This window comes from Perca flavescens, chromosome 11 (assembly GCF_004354835.1).
Source record: "Perca flavescens isolate YP-PL-M2 chromosome 11, PFLA_1.0, whole genome shotgun sequence".
NCBI lineage: Eukaryota > Metazoa > Chordata > Actinopteri > Perciformes > Percidae > Perca > Perca flavescens.
In genome coordinates, this window is record NC_041341.1 from 6,677,086 (window position 1) to 6,698,577 (window position 21,492).

General features: G+C 40.6%; 1 protein-coding gene across 6 annotated transcripts; it reads left to right on the forward strand.

Moving 5' to 3' along the window:
* Positions 1–863: 863 nt before the first annotated feature.
* On the forward strand, positions 864–20,364 carry ddx3xa (DEAD-box helicase 3 X-linked a). Of its 6 annotated transcripts, none has more exons than XM_028591377.1 (20): positions 864–1,202; positions 3,118–3,169; positions 4,009–4,056; positions 5,568–5,627; positions 8,163–8,336; positions 8,642–8,771; positions 9,345–9,449; positions 9,534–9,633; positions 9,719–9,854; positions 10,065–10,162; positions 10,952–11,050; positions 11,515–11,675; positions 11,775–11,919; positions 12,432–12,576; positions 12,886–12,936; positions 14,073–14,254; positions 15,064–15,181; positions 15,289–15,442; positions 16,075–16,214; positions 17,058–20,364. In XM_028591377.1, the coding sequence occupies exons 1-20, from the start codon at positions 1,158–1,160 to the stop codon at positions 17,141–17,143; spliced, it is 2,229 nt and encodes a 742-aa protein (XP_028447178.1). In that variant the 5' UTR covers positions 864–1,157; the 3' UTR covers positions 17,144–20,364. The 6 variants fall into 6 exon arrangements, with proteins under 6 accessions (XP_028447178.1, XP_028447179.1, XP_028447181.1 ...); XM_028591380.1 differs by having other exon boundaries at positions 865–1,202; positions 8,163–8,270; XM_028591378.1 differs by lacking the exon at positions 12,886–12,936.
* The last annotated feature ends 1,128 nt before the right edge of the window (positions 20,365–21,492 follow it).

A 21,492-nucleotide genomic window follows, 5' to 3' on the forward strand; every position in this document is an offset into this window, starting at 1 on the left:
GTCAGTCCCTCCCCTGTCACTACAAGCCTCTCGTGTTTATACATCCCTTAGTACATTCATGTGGATTTTTTTTATTTAGTATTTTTTCTTTTATTGTCCTAATTATTCATGTGGATTTGTTATTTTATCATCCTGTTTATGATGTATGTATGTATGTGTATGTTGTGTGGGATGCCTTTAAGCTACTGGGTGGGACCTTGAATTCCCCCTTGGGATCAATAAAGTATCTATCTATCTAAGTTCTCTTTATCCAAGGTGTAATGGTACATTTGTTATTTTTGTCTATTAATTGTCTTAAGTTATCTGGATAACTTTGACAGCAAAGTAAATCCCAAACTTATCCAGATACACTTCTTAAAACAGGCCCCAGATATAGTATACTCATTCAGCCCAAGCATGCTACTTCCACTTCCTGTTTTGAGGTTTATGGATTTTTATAGACACATTTGTTAAGCCTTGTGCAATACTTGTTATGTGAGCAGGACGGAGATTACACCAAACATACTGCAGTGGAAGTAACTTAGTACATCTGGTCCTGTATACAAATTTGAGGTACTTGTACTGTAGGCTACTTGAGTATTTAGTCAGATTTTGAATGCAGGACTTTTTACTTGTAGTGTAGTATTTTTAAAGTGTGGTATTACTTTTACTAATGATCTGAATACTTCTTCCACCACTTGGTTATTAGTTCGTTTACTTAACTTTAAGTAAAGGATTTGAATACTTCTTCCACCACTGTCGTAATGATTGGTATCATGTGTCTTCAGATAGCTGCTTTTTCTACACCAATCCGAGATGAAGATGTAATATCGCGAGATTTGTCCGAGAGCCCGCTGGCGTGGGGGTTACAGAGGATGATATCTCGCGGTACCTGACCATTCCATGTCTCATTCCACCACGGTCAAGCCTGCCGGTAGAGTTAACGTTCTTCAGCTCCACTGGAATCATTTCATTTGGAAACTGGAAACGGAATTTATATTTATAACAAACGTCGTTTTATTTATTTAAAGTAAACGTAACCGTCTAACTAATTTCACAGGTAACCGTTGGTTCAAGATTGTAATTTGTACAGAAACGGACTTTAACAGCAGAGCCGGGTCGTGCTAACAAAGAAAATCCTTTCTCTTCACAAATAATCCCCATTACTCTCTTTAGTTATGAGTCATGTGGTCATTGATAATCCACACGGTCTAGATCAGCAGGTGAGTACTTTTAATTGTTTAACTTCTTCGTTTTTCTCATTAAAAAAAGTGGTTATTTTCCGTTACGCACATGTAGTTTCGACAGAGAAAGATGTAGCTTCGTTAGCTAAGTCGCTAGCTTTCGGCTAAGCTAACGCTGCGGCTGCTAAAATGGAGGTGGTGACGTCGCGGCAGAGAACGGTTGTGATGGCGGAGCGCGTCACTACGCTGAACTAACTAGCTTTTCTATTGCTGTGTTCTCCTTTTTAACATGGCTAACAAAAGTCTTAAACCAGACTAAATTAAGTGTGTAATTCACATCTTGTGGAATTGTGTTTTAAACGAATGGAAATGGACAAGGTTAGTCAACGTTTTGACGATGCCGCCGGTGTCCTACGATGTTAGCCGGCTCGCGTGAGGCCTGCTGAGCCTGAAACGTGGCGCAGGAAAAAATGCTGGCAGCGGGTTTTAGCCACCATTAATGTTTCTGAAATGTGACGCTCTCGAGATAATACCTCATTCAGGGATTATTATTATTTGGATGTGACATTTCACTGCAAGCATCAATGCATATTATTTAACTTGTTTTAATTTGTCGGCATTTCCGTGTTTGATGGTCAGACTTAAATGGCTGTGATAGGTAAATTAGGTTCGTCCTCAGAGAGAACTTCTTTGCCACAGGAGGTGCATACATAAAACAATTCCTTGCTGTAGATTAAACTACCCAACATCATATGTAATACCTTATATGAGCACAGCCGTAAAAATCTACAGCAGTATAATGCAACATGCACATTAATGCTTCAGGAGTATTAATCCTGATACAACCAGAAACACTGACGGACAAAATTGTACCGCACATTCAAGACTTTTACTTTAACATTTAGCTGACAATACTTGCGTACCTCCTTTTTAAAGTTTTGAATGCAGGTCTTTCAGTTGTAGTGAGTATTTTCAGTGTAGTATAGCACTTTCACTTAAGTGAAGAATCTATATACTCGTAGGCAAATGAGCATTTTCAAAACAAAATGGCTGTGTCATGCCATGTTGATTTGTTAGGTAAATTGGATAATTTGTCGTGGCTGTTTTTTAGTATATTTTTCAAAGTTGTGTTTCAAAATGGACGTCATATTGTTGCTGCAAAAACAAATCTACCCATGGGTACAAATAATTATCCGGGCCTGTCCCGTTAGGTGCAATTGCACAAAGAAGTAAAGCATGGTTTAAGGTTCTGCGCTATATCTACGCTGTGGCTACGTACGTGGATACCCGGACCCTATGCTGTAGCATGACGGGCACCTCGCGAAAAATGTAACGAGTCGCTCAACATATCCTGGTTCTCCTTCTCCTTAAACAACGTCAAATCAAGGAGAGCGTTAACTTTTCCTGCTGCAGATTTGGGGAGACACTTGAAGTACTCACTATGAAGATAATCACCGTCACTCTCTCACTCGCTATACCACACACTCTCCAAACGCACACACACATGCCGGTCCTGCTATTCTCTAAAAGACACACCAACGCACAAGTATAAACTCCAGGCCACTTAGGCTACGACGAGAGCTGTTCGGGAAGCCTCCGCAGAACTATGAATCACGCTTAAGACATACAGATTTATATAAAGACGGATTTACACTTAAACGCCACACACTGGACTTCTTTAATAAGGCTTTTTTATTATTATTTAAAAAAAAAAAATAATGAGCAAAAAGGTAGTTGATGGTTTGTTTGAACTGAAGTGCAAAACATAGTGGATAACCAAACATTTTCAAGTTGGAGTCACTTGCATTATTTAATAAATTGTCATGTTATTTCAGCGATACTCATTTTATTGTTTTACTTAACTGGTAGTTTCAGACTCGTAGTTAGTGTTCACCTGATTTTTATTATTTTTATTTTTAAAAACAAATTGCATCTTTTTGTTCTTCTTCTGTAGCTTGCTGCCCTAGACTTGAACTCTGCTGACGGACAAGGCGGAGGAACTGGCAGTAAGTAATAAAGCAGATTATACAATATTATATTTAATCTGTCAAAGTAATGATTGATTAGGTTATCCTCAATGTAATTGTTTGTACAATTTGGTGCTTTTCTATTGCTTATTACATTCAATTTACGTGTATGCATTGTAAACCACTCTTGCTCCACCAAAAGATGTATTTTGACTTTCTTTGAGGGAAAGTTCTTCTGCGTTGCTTAGAAGTTGACAGACGATAACTCCTCCCCCGCTCAGTCAAACCAAATTTAAAACAGTTTGTTGCAGTCTAAAATAAATATGGGCTGTGCAATCTTAACTGCTAGTGAACTTACTTGTTCTAACTTAGTATTTATTGCATTTTAAGCTCTTTTATTTCTGAACTCGCGGCGCTCACAGCAAAGAGCTACTGGCCACTATAGCGATGAGGACGAGAGGGTAAATTCGGCCACCCTACAGAGAATGTCAGGCAGACACACAGGTGACAGCCTCGCAGGAAGATGTGGCGGTCAAAGGCTCAGACATACACGCTGTGGACTTGTGGCGGTCGGGCGAGTGTTTCCAGGACAGTTGCTGCATGTGTCCACGGCAGTGCACGCGCAATTGTGGCTCCGCGGCCGGTACAAGTCCGCAACTGCACCCTGAAAGTATGACCAAGCCTTCTAGACCGGGGTCAACTGGGACTCGGTTGCCTGCCTGTCTGTTAGCGGTTAATGATCAGCTATCGATTGTCGGCTTTCGGTCAGAAATAAAATCGAAATTGGCGTCCCTAGTATAACTTCTTTTAGATGATGAATAATGCCAATGTTTAATTGTAAATGGCACATCACATTTTTATTTTTTTCTCCTCCACAGGGCGTTACATTCCACCTCACTTGAGAAACAAAGATGCACCAAAAAACGGTAAGTTTGATCTAACGCTCTGACTGAGCCACAGTCAGACCATCAACACAGGTTTGACTTGTGGTGGTCTTCATGTTAAGAGCCCATCAGAGCATGGTAAAAGCAAGCACAACTGGCAAGGCATTAATATTTATCGGGCTGTACTGAATGTACATTCAAAGCTTTCCAGTGAGGTTTTTGAATGAAGCTTCCAATGTCTGTCGTAATATGTTATGACTTAATCATCCCAAAAAATCCTTGGAACGAAACCCTCAATTTGAATAAAGTGGTTAATCGGTCTTGTTTTTTTTGTAGTCCACTTTATTTACTGTAGTCAGTTTAGCTTCCAAACAACTGTCTAAATAAAACGGAGACAGCGCCTCCTAACTGCTCCGCTGGATTAGTGACATTGCCAGGCTAAAATACATATTTAAATTTGAAACTGGGCAACATCGAAATCAAAAGTGCCCTAGCTAACAACCGCTCGGGCAAGTAGGGTTGTTACATTTACTTGCCCGAGCTGTCGGGCGAGGACACATGAGTGTCCTACAGTGCGTTCCATTTGTACTCGGACCACCTCACGGTAGCACTTCTGTCTCATTTGTGTCTGACTAAATCAGTCGTTCACACAGGCATGTTGAACTTCTATCTGTGGATATGTTAAAGCTGTTGATGTGCACAAAACGGCATAATGGCTAACCTGGCTAGAGCTAATGAAAACAATGAAAAGCCGACTTGTGAATGGAACGCATTCAACTCTGGTGTGACGTCATTCCCAGCTCTGCCTTCCAGGATCCGAGGTAAATGGACCGCACTAATGTGGCCGGGGTTGGTTCATTGGTAGAGCAGGCGCGCATACTGAGAGTTTAATGCCTCAACGCAGAGGTCCAGAGTTCGAATCCGACCTGTGACAAATTTCCTACATGTTTTTCCCCCCCTCTCTCTCCCCTTTCTCACCCACCCTTTGTGTCCAAAATTAAAGGTGGAAAAGACCAAAAAATCTGGACCGCACTATTATTGTTGAACCCTGCCAACTTTTATGAATGAAGCTTCGAACTGTTGAGTACAGCCCTAAATATTTGTGGATCAGATGGAGGATCTGCTGCAGTGTTTTTGCTGCTTTTATACCATATGACTGTTGAGGACATTTAGTCTTAAGTTTTACAAGTGCACAGAATGAGGACAGAGAGCCATGACAACTGGGATGTCTGTGCACGAAAGCTTATTTTTGGAAAGGATAAAGTAGGCCAAGTGGTACTGTAAAATGTCTGCCACCCCAGACTGATCATAAGTTACAAAATAAAGCAAATTTCAAAATGTTCTTGATTTGAATGTCACTAGTAACTATTTCAGTAACTTAAAGTTAGAGGTATTTTTTCTGTACCTCCAAAGGCGTTTAATCAAGACGCATGTGCCTGGCATAATTGGCCAGATAGTTTTACATTAAAAAAAATATATACACATTTGAATAATGTTACTGTGTCATTGCACACATGAAGTTTTTCTCGTTTTGCTGTTTTCTTATTCCACAGCAGGAAATGCTTATTCCGCTGGTAGACAGTACGGTTATTCAGTGGCACCAGTAAATCTCTGTAAGTCCCTTCTGTCTGCTTTCGCTGAGGGCAACCTGCATTTCCAGATGCATGAAATAGCCATTTTACACACCAGCAAAGCCAGTGCGAAGGGGAGAGAGTTACAGCTTTACACTGGCCTAATGATTAATTGATGTGCTTCTCTCTGCTGGGATGCTTGCATTCAAAATGAGAAATATGTTATAAGTAAAGGGTAATTTGATGTAAGCATATGCTTGCTGGTTTAATGCTTTTCTTAACTATAGTGAGTTTAATTTTTAATCCATTGAAACTATTAAAATGTTTTCTTTTTTTCCCACTGTATATGCAAGCCCATATTTCACTTGCAATGTCCCCCAAGTTTCTAAGTTCCCACAACCGTGGCAGTCGGTGTCCGCAAAAGCCACAGAAATATACTGCAGAATGGGATGACTGTACGATTGGTTACTATTAGTGTAAAGCCCAACACTCATAATGCATGAGCCAGTAATTATGGGTCAGTCTTTTTATAGCCTGCTTCCTGACCTTTGCTCAGGTTACCCAATACTGACCTCTCGCGTTTGTCAGAGCTTGCAAATGAAGTTGCTTATGATGCATGGTGATGGTGCCTTCAAGAGTCCACACACTGCATCCCTCGTGGATCGCTTACTAATAATTAGACAAGAAATAACCGATGTATTAGGGCTGCTTGATTATGTAAAAAAAAAGAAACAATCACATTTGATCAATATTGAAATCGCGATTATTTAACACGATAACACATGGACTTTTGAGTAGATGGTGCATTTAGTAAACTTACAATTTGAATTCCCCTTCATTACACAGGACGAAATGGGTTTACTTGCACATTGTTTGTGATCGTTTGGAGCCCAAATCGCGATCAAAATGTGACTAATTGCACAGCTCTATAATGTAAACATTGTGTACCCATTGTTCAACCGTTCATACCCTTTAACTGCTGTTGGTAGCAGTCATTTAATTAAATTAGGTATTTTATTTAGCAAAGAAGCTGCATTGCTATGACTCAATCCCACTCACGTCTCAGTTCTTTCTGAATTGTTTGGAGACCTTGTAGCTTTTTGCGTCTGTCCACAGCATCCTATTAAAAAGTAGTAAGTGGGATTGTAGAACACTTTGCTGAGAACCTGAGTGCATGCAGGCTTTTGGTCCAACAACCCACGCTCCAGTTATTGCTTCTGATTTTTAATTTACTTTTCTAGTGGGAAGTTAAACTAACACTTAATCAACTGTTGCGCTCGTTGGTGAAAGAGGAACCTGGGTGTCGTCCCCTCCTTGGCACGTGATTAAATACGCCTGGCCTGTAGCATCTGAAAGAGAAGTTTCTTTCAAAGTAGAATGATTATCAGTTGTTCCCTTGGCCGTTTTTCTTTGTCATTTGTGACTTTAAGGCATCTTTTAGCTGGCTTGCATTGCATTTAATGTGCCTTTTTTTCCTAGGTGAGCAAACTGTCCAAGCTAATTTATTACCTAGTATAGCTCTTGGGTATAAGAAGTCAAGGGAATCTTTGAAGTTGAGCTTTCTTGGGTTGCTGCACAAGCCTCTCCAGAATATGCAGTTAATTTGCAGTCTGGAGTGTGACACACCTGGCGGCATGATAAAAAGGGCATGTCAAGTGTATATTCTCTTCCAAACATTGTCGGATTCACCAAACCACTTGTAGCTCATAAACAGTTTGCAATTCCCAAAATGTGCACTGTTAGAGTTGAACTTGTCAGTCATTAGCATGTTTTTTTTTAGCCTGTCAAAATCCTTTGTTACATGTTCATGTTTTCTTGTAGAGATTGAAGCTAGAGATGCATCTATAGATTAGGGTGTGTGTGTGCCAGTGTTAAGCATTACAAGGCTTTCCTGTTGTGCTTTACTTGAAGGGGGCACCATGACAGACGCATTTACTTGTACTACTTGTTTGTACAAGGTATAAATTGTGGCTCTTCGCCATCTAGAGCTAGAATCAGCCAGTTGGGCTTAACAATTCTTTTAAAGCAAGGCTTATATCACAGACGAGATCGGTGTGCTCAGTGTGGCCCTTGATGCTATCGGGACATCGGCTGCTTAACAAGCAGTACCATGGCAGCCCTATCGCTGTCTAAAGCTGGGCTGTTGCGGTTAATAATCCCATATGAGGTCTCTGGGTACAGACAAGTCATCTTACTTCAATAACGAAGCCCATGTCTGGGTTTTACATTTTTTAAGATTCTATTTTACCTAAAACCTTTGACTTGCTTTGCACTTTTTTTCCTACTTTTTATACAAAAGCACAACATTAGCTGTGACAAATGTTTCTTTTCTTTTCAGAGTTAAGAGAGCTTTCAGACCAGGCTTTAGTCGGCTATAAAGTTGCTTGCATCCCAACTATAAGGCTAACCATAAACAGCCAGTCACTTTAAGAGAGACTAATGGCTAGTTAGGACTATAAGATCAGCCAAATGTGTACTTGCTTACTGACACATAAGTGAAATGCAGCATTATGCTCTGACTCACAAGCCTCTTCTGTTCTGTTTTTGTTTTTTTTATTCATTTGTCTTCCAACGAAGATTCACCTGGATGGGACGGTGGACGCAGCAATGGATTTGTGAATGGGTACCACGACAACCGCACAAATGGGGGCTTTGGAGGGCGAGGACCCCCTCGCAATGATAGAGGTGGGCGTGGCGCCTACCGTGGTAACAGGGGTGGAGGCTCGTTTAATCAACCATTACAAAATGCAGGTGGGGAAACCCTGTCGTGCCTTGAAATGTCTAACGATAGCCCTGGTTTTTAGGGTTAACGACAGCGTAGTTTAAGATGGAAACTCGGCCCTCCCCCACCCTTGTTTTATACAGGTTTTTTTTAACAATATCAGAACGCTGTTACTCTGAATATGCATAAAGGATTCTCAATTATAAATAATAAACAATAGCTGTGCACGAGAATGATCTTTGCTCCGCTTTTGGTAAGAAAGTGGCGGAAGCTGATTCCAGCGGATTTGCAAAAAACAATTGTTACTGAGCGACTTCTTATCTGTTCATTACAGGGTTTAGTGGTGGTGAAGGCAACTGGGGAGGAGCTCCTAGGGATGCTGCCTACAACAGCTTTGGCGGACGCAACGATCAAAGGTCCAAGTCCACCTTCTTCAATGAACGTGGAGCAGGCTCAAGGGGAAGGTGTGTACAATTGTTGCAGCTAATATACTGTACTACTGTCTGCAAGCTTGTTTTGATACAATGTCCTAATATTTTAAAAGGTCCAAAATGTTACAACAAAGCTTTCAAAACAATCTGTCTTTATTTTATAAGTTCTATTCTATGACGATCAGTGTTTCTTTTACTTTATTCGTACTCTAAATATAGCTTTTTTTATTTTTATAAAAGCAAATCAATCTAAGCTTACCTTGCACAACCGCTGTATTCTTGCGAAATCCATCTTGTCAGGCTTAAAATATTGTTTGAACCACTGACTGGGTGATTGATTATTTAAAACGGTAGTGGCGGCTTCTAAAGATGTTAGTCAAGAAGACGTGGAGAATATTTCTTCATTCAAAGAAGAGCAAAGAACGACACTGAAGACTTTCTGAACGGTTTTCAATGACTGCTTCTCCGATGGTTCTGTGTAACAACCCATTGGACGCGTTGGGTCAGAAGTCTTCCCTTAGCGTAATATTTCCTTTAGCCTGTATTAATAGGCAAATACTGTTATGTGAAAGGGTTTCTTTTAACTTCCTGTGTGCATGTGTACAGATATGAGCGTGGGGGCTTTTCTAGTGGAGGAAACAACCGCTGGTCAGATGAATCTAGAGAGGAGGATTGGTCCAAGCTCTCCGCTCCCAATGAGCGCCTGGAAAAGTAAGACCAATTTTGCTGACAAATAACAAAACGATAACCGCCATCATGCGTTTGATTCTAACTTTTGCAAACCTTATGTTCTAGCGAGCTTTTCTCTGCAAGCAACACTGGGATAAACTTTGAGAAATATGATGATATTCCCGTGGATGCCACTGGAAACAACTGCCCGCCACACATTGAAAGCGTATGTCATTTAAACTTACATTTTAAAATGTTTTAACGGAGCAAGTTTGTGTCTTTTACTGATGGCGTGTCTGATTGTTCTGTAGTTCCATGATGTGGACATGGGGGAGATTGTTATGGCGAACATCGGCCTCAGTCGCTACGATTGTCCCACTCCGGTCCAGAAGCATGCTATCCCCATCATCAAGTCCAAGAGAGACCTGATGGCCTGCGCCCAGACTGGTGAGTGTTTATATATCCTCAATGTGTGACTTTTTTTTTTTTTTTTTTTTTTTTTTTTTTTAACAGGCTTATCAACCAGCCTTTTACTGGCTGATTTATCTCCTAAGGTAGAATCATTTAGGGTACCCCTGTTGGCTCCTAGGCTTTATATTTTAGGTTAAGCGAGTCTGAATAATGGAACTAATATGTACAACCTGTACTGTGTTTCAGGCTCCGGTAAGACTGCGGCTTTCTTGCTGCCAGTGCTGAGTCAGATCTACCAAGAGGGGCCAGGAGATGCTCTGCAGGCTGCCAAGAGCTCTGGACAGGTAATACACAATATTTGAACATATCCTGTATCGTGTGTGTGGAGGTTCTCGGTCATGGTCGTTCTGTGTGTCAAGCAAAGGGAACTTGCTAGAAATTCTTTGTTTGCCTCTCATCAAAAGGCTTCTGTAGTTCTGGATTTTTAACCTCTGGTCGATTGTGTCACAAGAGGGTCATTTAGTCACATGGTAGTCGTTGACACATCCACTTAAGGTGGTATCACGAGTTGTTAAAACACCGGTGGGTCAACAATCCACCCGGTTGTCATGTGAGTCACCGAAGTCGAGGGCTACGTCTCGGCTTGTTAAATTGCATCCACGTTTCCTTCACTTGCTTACCTTCATTGCTTCTTAGTCCGTCCCACCGAGGAAGCATGGGAGAGAGGTAACAAGGAAATGGTTTTTTTAAGAGGAATGAGGCGTCCTTTCCTCTGAAAAGTCACGTAGTGAGGAGTTAGCAATCTGCTTTTAGCTGCAAGGCTTCCAGGAAGGCTGCTATCATGTATCCTCGCTCATAGCTCCTCAGGCATCCCTCCTCCACCCTAGCTCCTCGTGGCAGGAATAAGAGCTTTGAGACGGCCTTCAAGGAGGAGGGCCAGAACAACTTTCGGTTCCAGCGAGGAGATAAATAAGACACTTGTGTCTTTCCAGTTTGACTTACATGGCTTCTTTGACTCTTCTCAAACCACCTGTCCTCCTTGGCCAAAATGTGGACATGGCTGTTCTCAAATGTGTTTCAACTGCATAATCGTTTTGATTCGTTCTAATGAGCATTATTTCTTCAATCCTCAGGACAACGGAAGGTATGGCCGCCGTAAGCAGTACCCAATCGCTCTTGTCCTGGCTCCCACCAGAGAGCTGGCTCTGCAGATCTACGATGAGGCCAGAAAGGTGAGCTCCGAGCACACACATCTGACACTATTCATAGAGGGATACATACAGGGTTTCCACGGGGTCTAAAAAAAAGTCTGAAATTTGCAAAAGTATTTTGTTCTAGGTATTAAATCATTTGAAACGTGTCTTAAATTTTCCTACATCAATGTTATGCTTGTTGAAATGTTGTGGTTTTTGTTAATACTGTGGCATTGTAGTTCTTCATTTTGCTCATCCAAATATAATTTGCTGTGTATGTACAAAGTATTACTTTGTCGCTTTTATTAAATTTTAATCATTTTATTTACTTTGCAAGTACTGCATTTCATTGTACTTCTGTCGTGATATAGGTCTTAAATTTCATTCACAAAGGTCTTAAATTTGACTTCTTAAAACTTGCAGAAACCCTGACATAACAATGTTTACCCGAACATTGAATATGCATCTTGAAGTTTTTCTCTTTCTCCCTAATTTTTATTTAGTTTGCCTATCGCTCACGTCTGCGTCCCTGCGTGGTGTATGGCGGTGCGGATATTGGTCAGCAGATCAGGGAGTTGGAGAGAGGCTGTCACCTGTTGGTTGCCACACCTGGGCGTCTGGTTGACATGATGGAGAGGGGAAAGATCGGTCTGGACTATTGCAAGTCGGTACAACACAGGGACCACACAGAAGGTTATTTTAATGAAACCACTGTCTATTTGATGTTTTTGTGATTTTAAAATTTTGAAATGGGTCTTTGCAGCTTCTTGATCCTGGATGAGGCTGACCGCATGTTGGACATGGGTTTTGAGCCACAGATCAGACGCATTGTGGAGCAGGATACAATGCCGCCTAAAGGCATCCGTCAGACCATGATGTTCAGTGCCACTTTCCCCAAGGAGATCCAGGTACGTTTGTATCAGGGTTATTATAGTAAAATAAAACTTGAAAACTATATTGCCAGATTAGAAAACAAAAATGTATCATTTCAGTTTGTTTTTAATCTTTGATTTAACTTCTGGAAAAAAGGAGACCGCATGAATTTCTGTCAACTCATGACATTGAACCACAAATGATTGACGTGAGATGGCGTTGTGCCGTAAGTGCTTCTTATCGGACACTAAAGTGGCACAAAGATTAAACATCATGGCTATTCTTCAACTATGTATTATATGTAGCTATGTACTTATGAGACCGTATACCTCTTTGACAATACAGACAAGCTAAAACTACTGTCAAACTAACCAACCATTCTGAAAATACTGAAACTTGCAAACCAAAATGGAAAAGTCAAAACTAAAATAAACCACTTATTGAACTATTATTATAACCTTGTGTTGGACAGTCAACCGGTATAAACAATCTTGCTCAATGGGGTTTAAATATCTGTGTACTTTATCGGTTTGATTTGTTTGCGTAGATCCTGGCTCGGGACTTCCTGGAGGACTACATTTTCCTGGCAGTGGGCAGAGTTGGATCCACTTCAGAAAACATCACCCAGAAGGTGGTCTGGGTGGAGGATGGCGACAAGAGGTCCTTCCTCCTTGACCTGCTCAATGCCACAGGTAAAAAAGCATACACAACAATGAAAATATTTGGGGTTTTGCCTCTCATGAAGGTCCCATTGGGCTCTAATCCATGGTGTGTTTGCCCGTCTGCCCCATATCAAGCTAATATTGACTTTGCTACATCTCTGCTAACAAATGTTGTTCATTTTAGCAGTGAAAGATAAAATATCAAAACACAATGTCATGCATGGGCGAGCAGTCACTGAAATAACTAGCGTTGTTTAGGGGGGTTTGCTTCTCATAATGTGTATAATATTTGTGTACTGAGAAGCCTTACGTTTACTGGCCGGTTTGGTTTTATCTTAGTTATTCCCAGTGAGGTTCAGGAAAATGTGACAGAGGCACCAGAGAAACCGGGTAAGTGTGAACATATCATAATTTCACTCTTGTCCCACAAGCCAGAGACATCACATCCCACAGCTCATCCTGTCCCTCTGCTCCCCAGCTGACTTGCTGCCTCAGTTTTTTTTCTCCTTTTTCATTTCCGAATTAGAGCTTGTAGGGCCGACAAACTTTTGACTTGCACTGTATAGACTCTACTATTGACTCAGATTCTGCAATTTCCTCAGTCTCTTCCCGCTGAGAAGGGTTACAGTGTGTTATCAACACCGGCACCAAGGTCAGATGGATCAACATGACCACGTTGGCCCGTTGTCCTAGAAAGAGCTCTGTTTCCACGAGTCACATGACTGACAGACTTAGTGCCACTAATCTGTTGCTCCAGGGGACAGAATACTGTTTTCTGTAGATATACCGTAGAACATTTGACTGCCATAAATGACATAAATTGTTCTTGCTGGTATTAAGTAGAAGTCGTTTTTGTAAGGTGATTTTTATATATTTTTTTATTTTTTCTTTTTTTTTTTTTTAACCTCCCAAAAACGAGACACACATTGCTTTTGTTCAGTTTCCATGGTAGCTGGTGCAGCTGCCACTATGAAAGGCATTTATTTCACGGACAGCCTTGGTGCAAAGCACACACACTTGGATGGCGGGTGAAGAGTAGGGTTGGATGTCACTTGGGGTTTTCTTTTGTGTGACTTGGAGTGGCCTGTCCTATCCCATCATCCTTCAGCCATTTTTTTTTATTCTTTTTTAATTTAAAGCTTTTATTGTGACCCTGTGGTAACCTAATGATCTAACAATTCAATAATTGTTTAAACAAAGGTGATGTCAGATATCCCCATTTTAAACAATTAATTTGTCTTCAGTACTCTGTGCAGAAAAACACTGAAGCCAAGGTTGTCAATTAATTGTCAGTAAATGTAAAGCTTTTTATGCAACACGTCTCCATTTTTTTAAGTTGTCATTTAGCCTTTTTAGTGGTGGAGTTCCTACTCATCTTTTTAGCTACCAAAATCCATCCATACCCCTCTCCAGTTATCAATGATTTATATAGTTATATTTTTTTCTCTTTACCTACTTCCGTGCTTTTTTGTTTTCCTGCTCTCCTCCCTTTTTGTCTCATCCCCTTTTTGTTTCCGGCTACGCAGGCAAAGAATCGTTGACTCTGGTGTTTGTGGAAACCAAGAAAGGCGCCGATGCTCTGGAAGACTTCCTTTACCACGAGGGTTACGCCTGCACCAGCATCCACGGAGATCGCTCCCAGAGAGACCGAGAGGAAGCTCTGCATCAGTTCCGGTCAGGACGCTGCCCCATCTTGGTGGCTACAGCTGTAAGTCATCTTTAACTCTGTTTCCTAACGGAGGTGTTGTATCCCATCTTTTAACAACAAAGTCATTAGACTGGTTCTTTTTCTTGCAATTAATAAAAACAGATTTCAGGAAGGTCTTTCTGGTGAGCTACTTTAAAAAAGAAAAAATCAATTATTGCGATTATTGTTACCCTTGGGGCTCATATTAAGAAGCTTTAGTATGCTAAACACCTTCAGTGTAAATATAACATACGTAGAAAGGAACCAGATACTTCAATTTATTTTTTTATATATATAACCAGGTCCAGGTTGGCAAATTCCAAACTTGAAGGGTAACAAACCTCAAAGAATATTTTCTTGCAATTTAAAAAAACAAACCAAAAAAGGGGTACAAAATGTGATTGCAATGTCTTTTTTATTTATTTTTATATCATTTGATACATTACATGTCATTTAGCAGACGATTTTTTTTTTTAATAAAAATGCTACTTACAATTATGTTAGAGGTTGCACCTCTGGACCAACTAGGGGTTAAGTGTCTTGCACACACTTGGACACATTGGTTGATCTATTGCAGTGGGAGTTGAACCCAGGTCTCCTACACCCAAGGCATGTTGTCATAGCCACTGCACCACCACCACCCTATTCACATTGGACTGCCCTGAAGGAAACTGTGTGAAATGAGGAACATTTTTGGCAGATTTTATCAGCTGTTGCTAATTGACTCAAGTTCCATAATTAATTTGACCAGTAGTCAAAATGATACCCTGACTGTAAGTTGTCTTTGTAGATATTAAAGCTATTTTTCTCCCAACTTGTACTTTCTCCAGGTGGCTGCCAGAGGTCTGGACATCAGCAATGTGAAGCACGTCATTAACTTTGATTTGCCCAGTGACATTGAGGAATACGTTCACCGTATTGGCCGTACGGGACGTGTGGGCAACCTTGGTATGTTCCTACTGTTTTTGTCGTTTTTAATACATTTTATTTTTTATGCCAGTTATGTTCATTAATATGTGAATGACTCTTTAATAATCTTGCTGTGTTTTGTGCAGGTCTGGCCACGTCGTTCTTTAACGACAAAAACAGCAACATAACCAAAGATTTGCTGGACATTTTGGTGGAGGCCAAGCAGGAGGTTCCCTCCTGGCTTGAAAGCCTGGCCTACGAGCACCAGCACAAGAGCACCACCCGTGGACGCTCTAAGAGGTAACTGTCTCACGCACAAACAAATGCATTTTTACAACAAACCCAAATCTCGGCCTCTTATTGTGTCTAACCATGGCTTTAGATTAACTTTTTTGATCACCTGGCAACACGGCTAGTAGATTAAAGCTACCAGCCAATCGGATTCTCTAATAGCCACGTTTTGTTTTTTCCTATCTAACTTTACTACTTAATTTTAGCTCCTCTGGTTTGTTCTGTTCTATAAGTCTTCTCTGTTTCAGCCTAGCTCGTTACCGCTAGGCACGTAGCCAACTGTCACAAATGGGTGTTCATGGGAAATGTAGGATTAGAACTGCAAGCAGTGATGCCAAGAAATTTTTTCCAAGAAACCGCCCAAATTACTTGGCAGAAAACCGACTGATCTGTAAACATTTCTGCAATCTGCCGATTCAAAAAGACTCTTCACCCCTCAAATTGGCTCGAAATGTTACCTGTCAAAGTTAATTTTCACCTGCATTTGTCACTTTAAAGCCCTGTATCTAACTACTTGTGGCTTAAAAAACATTTGAACTCTGCTTGTTTTGCTCCTGTGCTTTTTATTTTTTTTATTTTAACTTGTTGCACTTTCACAATGTGTACCATAAAATGTCTAACAAACATACGTTCTTGTCTAGGTTCTCTGGCGGATTCGGAGCTAGAGACTACCGTCAGACCCCTGGTGGCTCTGCAAACAGCTTCAGTAGCAACCGTGGTGGTGGTGGAGGTGGGCGTAGCGCTGGAGGCCATGGAGGAGGAAACCGTGGCTTCGGTGGAGGTATGGAAACAATATTTACCCAGCCTTTTTTATCTGTGCTTCACTTTGGTGTCAACTTAAAGGGTTAGTGTATCCATACATCTCCAGAGTCAGTGCGTTAGCTCAAGCGATGCTTGATGTTGTGATATATTACTGAGATTTAAAATATATTGCGATATTCTGCTAACTTAAAAATTATATATTATAAAAATCTAAAAATTCTGTTTGTAGTGGACTGAAAAAGCCTTTTTTTATTTTTTATTGTCACCAAAAAGTTAAATTGTCATGTGCAATTTATTAGGGTTGGGTACTACCGGTTCCTACGCAACCGGTAGTACTCGGACCGGATTGGAACACAAATTTCGGTTCCTCATTTCGGTTCCACTGAATGTGTCGACTGAAATATTTTCCCTCGGTCGCTCCGAGACGGACGTAAAAATATCCCCCTTTCTCTGTAGTCTACGGTTCGCTAGCTACCATAAATGTAACATGTAAACATATTACATCTTTGGTATCATTTTTCAGTTTTTACAAGAATCTGAATCGTTTTTAAAAGTACCTGTTTGGAAATGTAAATATCCCAACGATACCCAACCCTACAATTTTATATAATAAAAGATTTTGATGCATACTTGGCGTATGCATCAATATAGTTTTGCCACGAAAAATATTAAACAACCTATTATGTACCTGTTTGTTGAGCCTAATTGCTTTACTGCGTAAAAAGTATCTCTTACCAATTCCAAGCTTCTTAAAGCCCACAACTAATAAGGCTTTACAACCGGACAGAGAGAACCTCAATTTGATTTTTAAAGCTGTTACTTACTTCTCGGCTGACTGACCTTTTGATTTTGTCCTTCACAGGAAGCTTTGGTGGTAACTTCTACGGCAACGACGGCTACGGAGGAAATTACAGCCACTCTGGGAGTGTGGATTGGTGGGGCAACTAGTCGCCATAGGAAGAGGTTGCCCTGTCAACCCAACCCAATGGAAACCACATGTTAACTTAAGCCAGACCATAACAAAAACCCTCCCTGTGTAGCTTCACTGACACACAGTACATTACCAACCCTGGTTCTCTGCCATTCGCTTCTCAAAAAGGAAGTGCAGCACGACGCAAAGGAAAGGTCACCAGCACGTGCAACGCACCGGAGAACGCAGAGATTCGCACACCTCAGAGTGAGCATGGATGCTGACATGCATTGTCCGATAGCAACTTCGGACTTTCATTGTTAAAAGTATTTTTGTTCTTTTTGTGAATCACACAGACACACACACACACACACACAGACTCACACACAGACTCACACACAGACACCCAATCAAATAACCTGAGGATCATTTCTATGTTAATGTACTGTGCCTTTTGGAATTTAGACAGGAAATTTTATGTTTTCATTTCACCAGATGAACATGGCCAAGAGCTTCTAAATTTTATTTTATTTTTGTTTGGTGAAAAATATTTAAAAAGGTAAAAAGAAATGTATAAGCTTGGACTTAATCAAACCTTGGCAAACACTGGGGTATTGTGGCTCTGAGTCATGATTCCATTTGAACTTCAAATTTATCGCAGGAACATCATGTAGCCTTTTCTAATAGTCAAACAGCTAACGGAGCCGTTACTATGTCTAATACAAACTGGGCCACTCTGTGAAGCCGTTGATTTTAATCCTAAGGGACAAAGTTACATTCGTTTTTTTTCTTCTTTTTCTGTTTTTTGCTCACTCTATCCTGGACAGGCTCCTTTTTATGGATATGATAGTCTTTTGAAATAGCCATTCCTATTGTAATCTTAAGAAACACATAAGTCATTAAGCTCAGTGCCAACAAAAAGCTGAGGTTCAAACAAGAATTATCACTGCTGGAACTTGTTACTCCACATTTTTCAATTGACTTTGACAGTGTTACGGCAGCTAGTGTGTTACCAAGTGCTAGCTAACGTGAAGTGGGCGGTGTTTTTTGTTTATTTTTACTTGAGACATTTTTGGTGCAGGTGTGTGCGAAATTTGAAAAACTGACCTCTTCAGTTTTTTTGATTTTTGAATTGTTATACTACAAATATGTATCAAAACAAAAAATGCCTGCCATCTTGAGAGTGAAGTTCAAAATGGCTGCATAAAGGACCACAGCATCGGGCAAGGGCATAGCGTGGTGTTAGCGGTTTCTTTTACCGAATTGACCGGCAACCACGAGGCCCAGATGGTATTCTACGCTTGCAAGTGTTTTGTTTTTTGGTCAAGGGGGAAAGACACGTGAACTTGAGTCGCAGGCTTAACTTAATTACAAACGTTTTCTCTTTTCAAGCTGCGTTGGGAGGCATGGTTCATCTTTAAGAGACAGACATTTGAACGATCACTGAGGTTTATCGATTTAAAAAAACAGCGAGGGAACAGGGAGGGTAGAGCAGCACTAAGACCACTGTGGTTAGGGGGGTGGGGGTGTCACGGGGCGAGGCGTTTAGGGGGAGGAGGTGGGTGGGTGGTTGCGGTTCTCGGTGCACCGCCGTCGTTGGCGGCTTTGGTTTCCATTGCCGCGTAGTGTAACTGCAGGTGGCCAAAGCTAAGGGAGTGTCCACTTCCTTATGGAACATTTAAAGTACTGTCAGGTCCTCTGGGAGTTCATCTGCTCAGACATGTATACAAATAATAATATTAATCTGTGGCTCCGTGAAGCCAGAGCAGGCTTTTCCTCTCAAAGAGGAGCAGCCATCAAGAGGAGGAGAGATGGGGCGTTTCACCTCAAAATGCTCCCAATTTTCTCATCGGGTGTGTTGTGCCTTGAAAACCTTTTTTTTTTTTTTTTTTTTTTTTTAGTTTTATTTTTTTTAAGAAATTGAACTAAAAGCGGATGCACTGACAGTGTTGAGAACTTGAGATTGAATGGTGCTACTTGATTTAGGTGTGTTGTAGGCCCTTATTGCGTCGTGCCCATCAAGTTTTACGAAAAGTTCTTTTATTGCACATTAGAGTTTTATATAGATGTCTTCGATATGTGTCCTTAGCTTCCAAATATTGTGTGTGAGAGAGGAGATTGTGAAAAATAAAAAAACGCAGCTTGTTTACAAAAGGGGACGGGTTCTCAACGTTTAAACCAGGATTTATTTGGGACCAGGGGATTTAGCAGTCGGGGGGGAATTTAGCCATTTGCACAGATTTCTAGATTCTACTTTTGCTGCTAGTTTTGTGTAATTTATTAAGCATTTTTGACAAATATTTATTTTTGTAAGCCTCAAAGTGATTCTTTGAAAGTTTCAGAAACTTGACCAAAAGACAGTACAAAAAACACTGGCACTTGAATGTTGAATGTCACCTGTATGCGTGAAATTTATATATTTCGGGGTAGTGTGAGCTTTTTAATGTTTAAGATACATTGGACTCGGTAAATAATATCCACAGCTGTTTCAAGGGCCTCATCAGGGCCGCTCATCTCTTACTAAAATCCAATTAATTGGTCAACAAAATTAGAAATGGAATTGGACAAACATGCCAAGGTTTGGAATAACGCTGTCAAACGAGCAAAAACTTTAAAAAAAACCAAATCTGAAGCACATCAGTGCTGAAGGGTTTCAGATTCTCCAATTGTGTGCATTATTGATTCTTTACTCTAATTTGAACTGATAATTTTTCTCCAGTGAATGTCTGGCACATGGCAATCCTTAAAAGAAACAAACATGTGGTTTATTCTCATTGTTGTATTTGCATATATGCCACCTGTGGCTTTCTCCGTGAATGTGGAGCAGGTCTGCAGGGTTTATTTCCGACGCCGCGTTGGAACAGTTAAAAATGTATCGGAAGCTTGTGCACCTTGTTGCAGGCAGAAGCAGAGACTTGTTCCACATTCTCCGAGGAACCCTAGGGCTCTTTAGACGTAGACTTTGCTTTCTGTATTAGCGGATAGGCTACTGCACTGCATGGGAAATAACTCAGCTGTGCAACTGTATGATTTTACCAAAATAAAAATGTTTTGAATGCAAAAAGTATCCGGATAAATCCAGCATGTTTCCTGAAGACTTGTTTACTGTAGTTGTGCGGAGAAGACTTGTAGCAGCGGCCTGCCGCCTTGTGTGGATACATAACGGGGCGGACGGGCGGCAAATTTCAATTTGGTATAGATTTGATGGGCTTGGTTTTCTTTTGAAAGAAAATATATATAAAAGATTTTAATTTGTAAATTCACGTGTCAATGGTGTTATTTTCACAAACCAGTGAGTTGTTGGGTGTGAGTTTTTTTTTTTTTTTTTATTAGATTGTGTCTGTTCAAACGGGACAAAGACTGGAGTTGTAACATCTGATTTTATACAAATAGTCTTGCATTGCCAGCTGTGTCTCCATAGGGCTGTGGAGTAAAGTCTGGCGACACCACAGATGTATTCTGGGATAGGAGAAGGGGGGAACGCTCTGGGTTGTTGGCATTTCTCTAAACCAATCGTAATGCTAAATAGTCTCAGGAAGGGCTCGGTACGGAGTTCAATACTTTCCAGGCACCGACCGAATTGCCTCTGAAGTATCTACTGTCGGAGAATGCCTCGCCATTCAGTCCCTAAATCAAATCGGCGTCTGTGATTGGTTGTCTAATATTACACACAGGAAAAACTACGTTACACAGACGGGACTCGCGTAGTAGGAGCTGACATAAATTAAGATTTCTGCTGTAATGTAAATTTTTTTTATTTTATAAAATTTTGTATTGAAATAAAGTTGCGTTTAGGTACAGATGTCAAAGTTACGGTGTTGGTACTGTATCTGCCACCGGTATCGGATTATTTATTTTAACAATACCCAGCCCTAGTCTCAGGAAGGAACTTGTTTTTGTGGAACATTTGCACATCGCAAAAGTAAACTCCACATACAATATTAAATGAAGTTAACTGAAGTAACGTGAGCTATTTAAATGAGCTGATACATGGTTAAACCTCATTAGCTCTTACCAGTGTATCTCCATGTGTACTTGGTCCACAACAATCCCACCAGTCAGTCCCAAAACGTCCCAGTTAGAGAGGAAATGCCCTAAACATATTCTTAGTAAATCTTTACAATCATTCCCCAAAAGAGCCAAGCAGGCCTGCCTTGTTGCACCATCCAAATTTTCAGCGTGTGGTAGCCATCCCGCCTGAGGCTTTATCCTGGAAATGTCCTGTTAAACCAGACTAAAAATAATTAAAAACATTGATCAATATAGTGCAACAACTACAACTTGAATGGGCGTGCTTCCTAAAGAAAATGTTACATTTTCCAATAAAAAAAAAGCAGTTTCTCCCGTACATTTTGTGGGTTCTTGTCTCTTTTTTTGGTCATTTCGG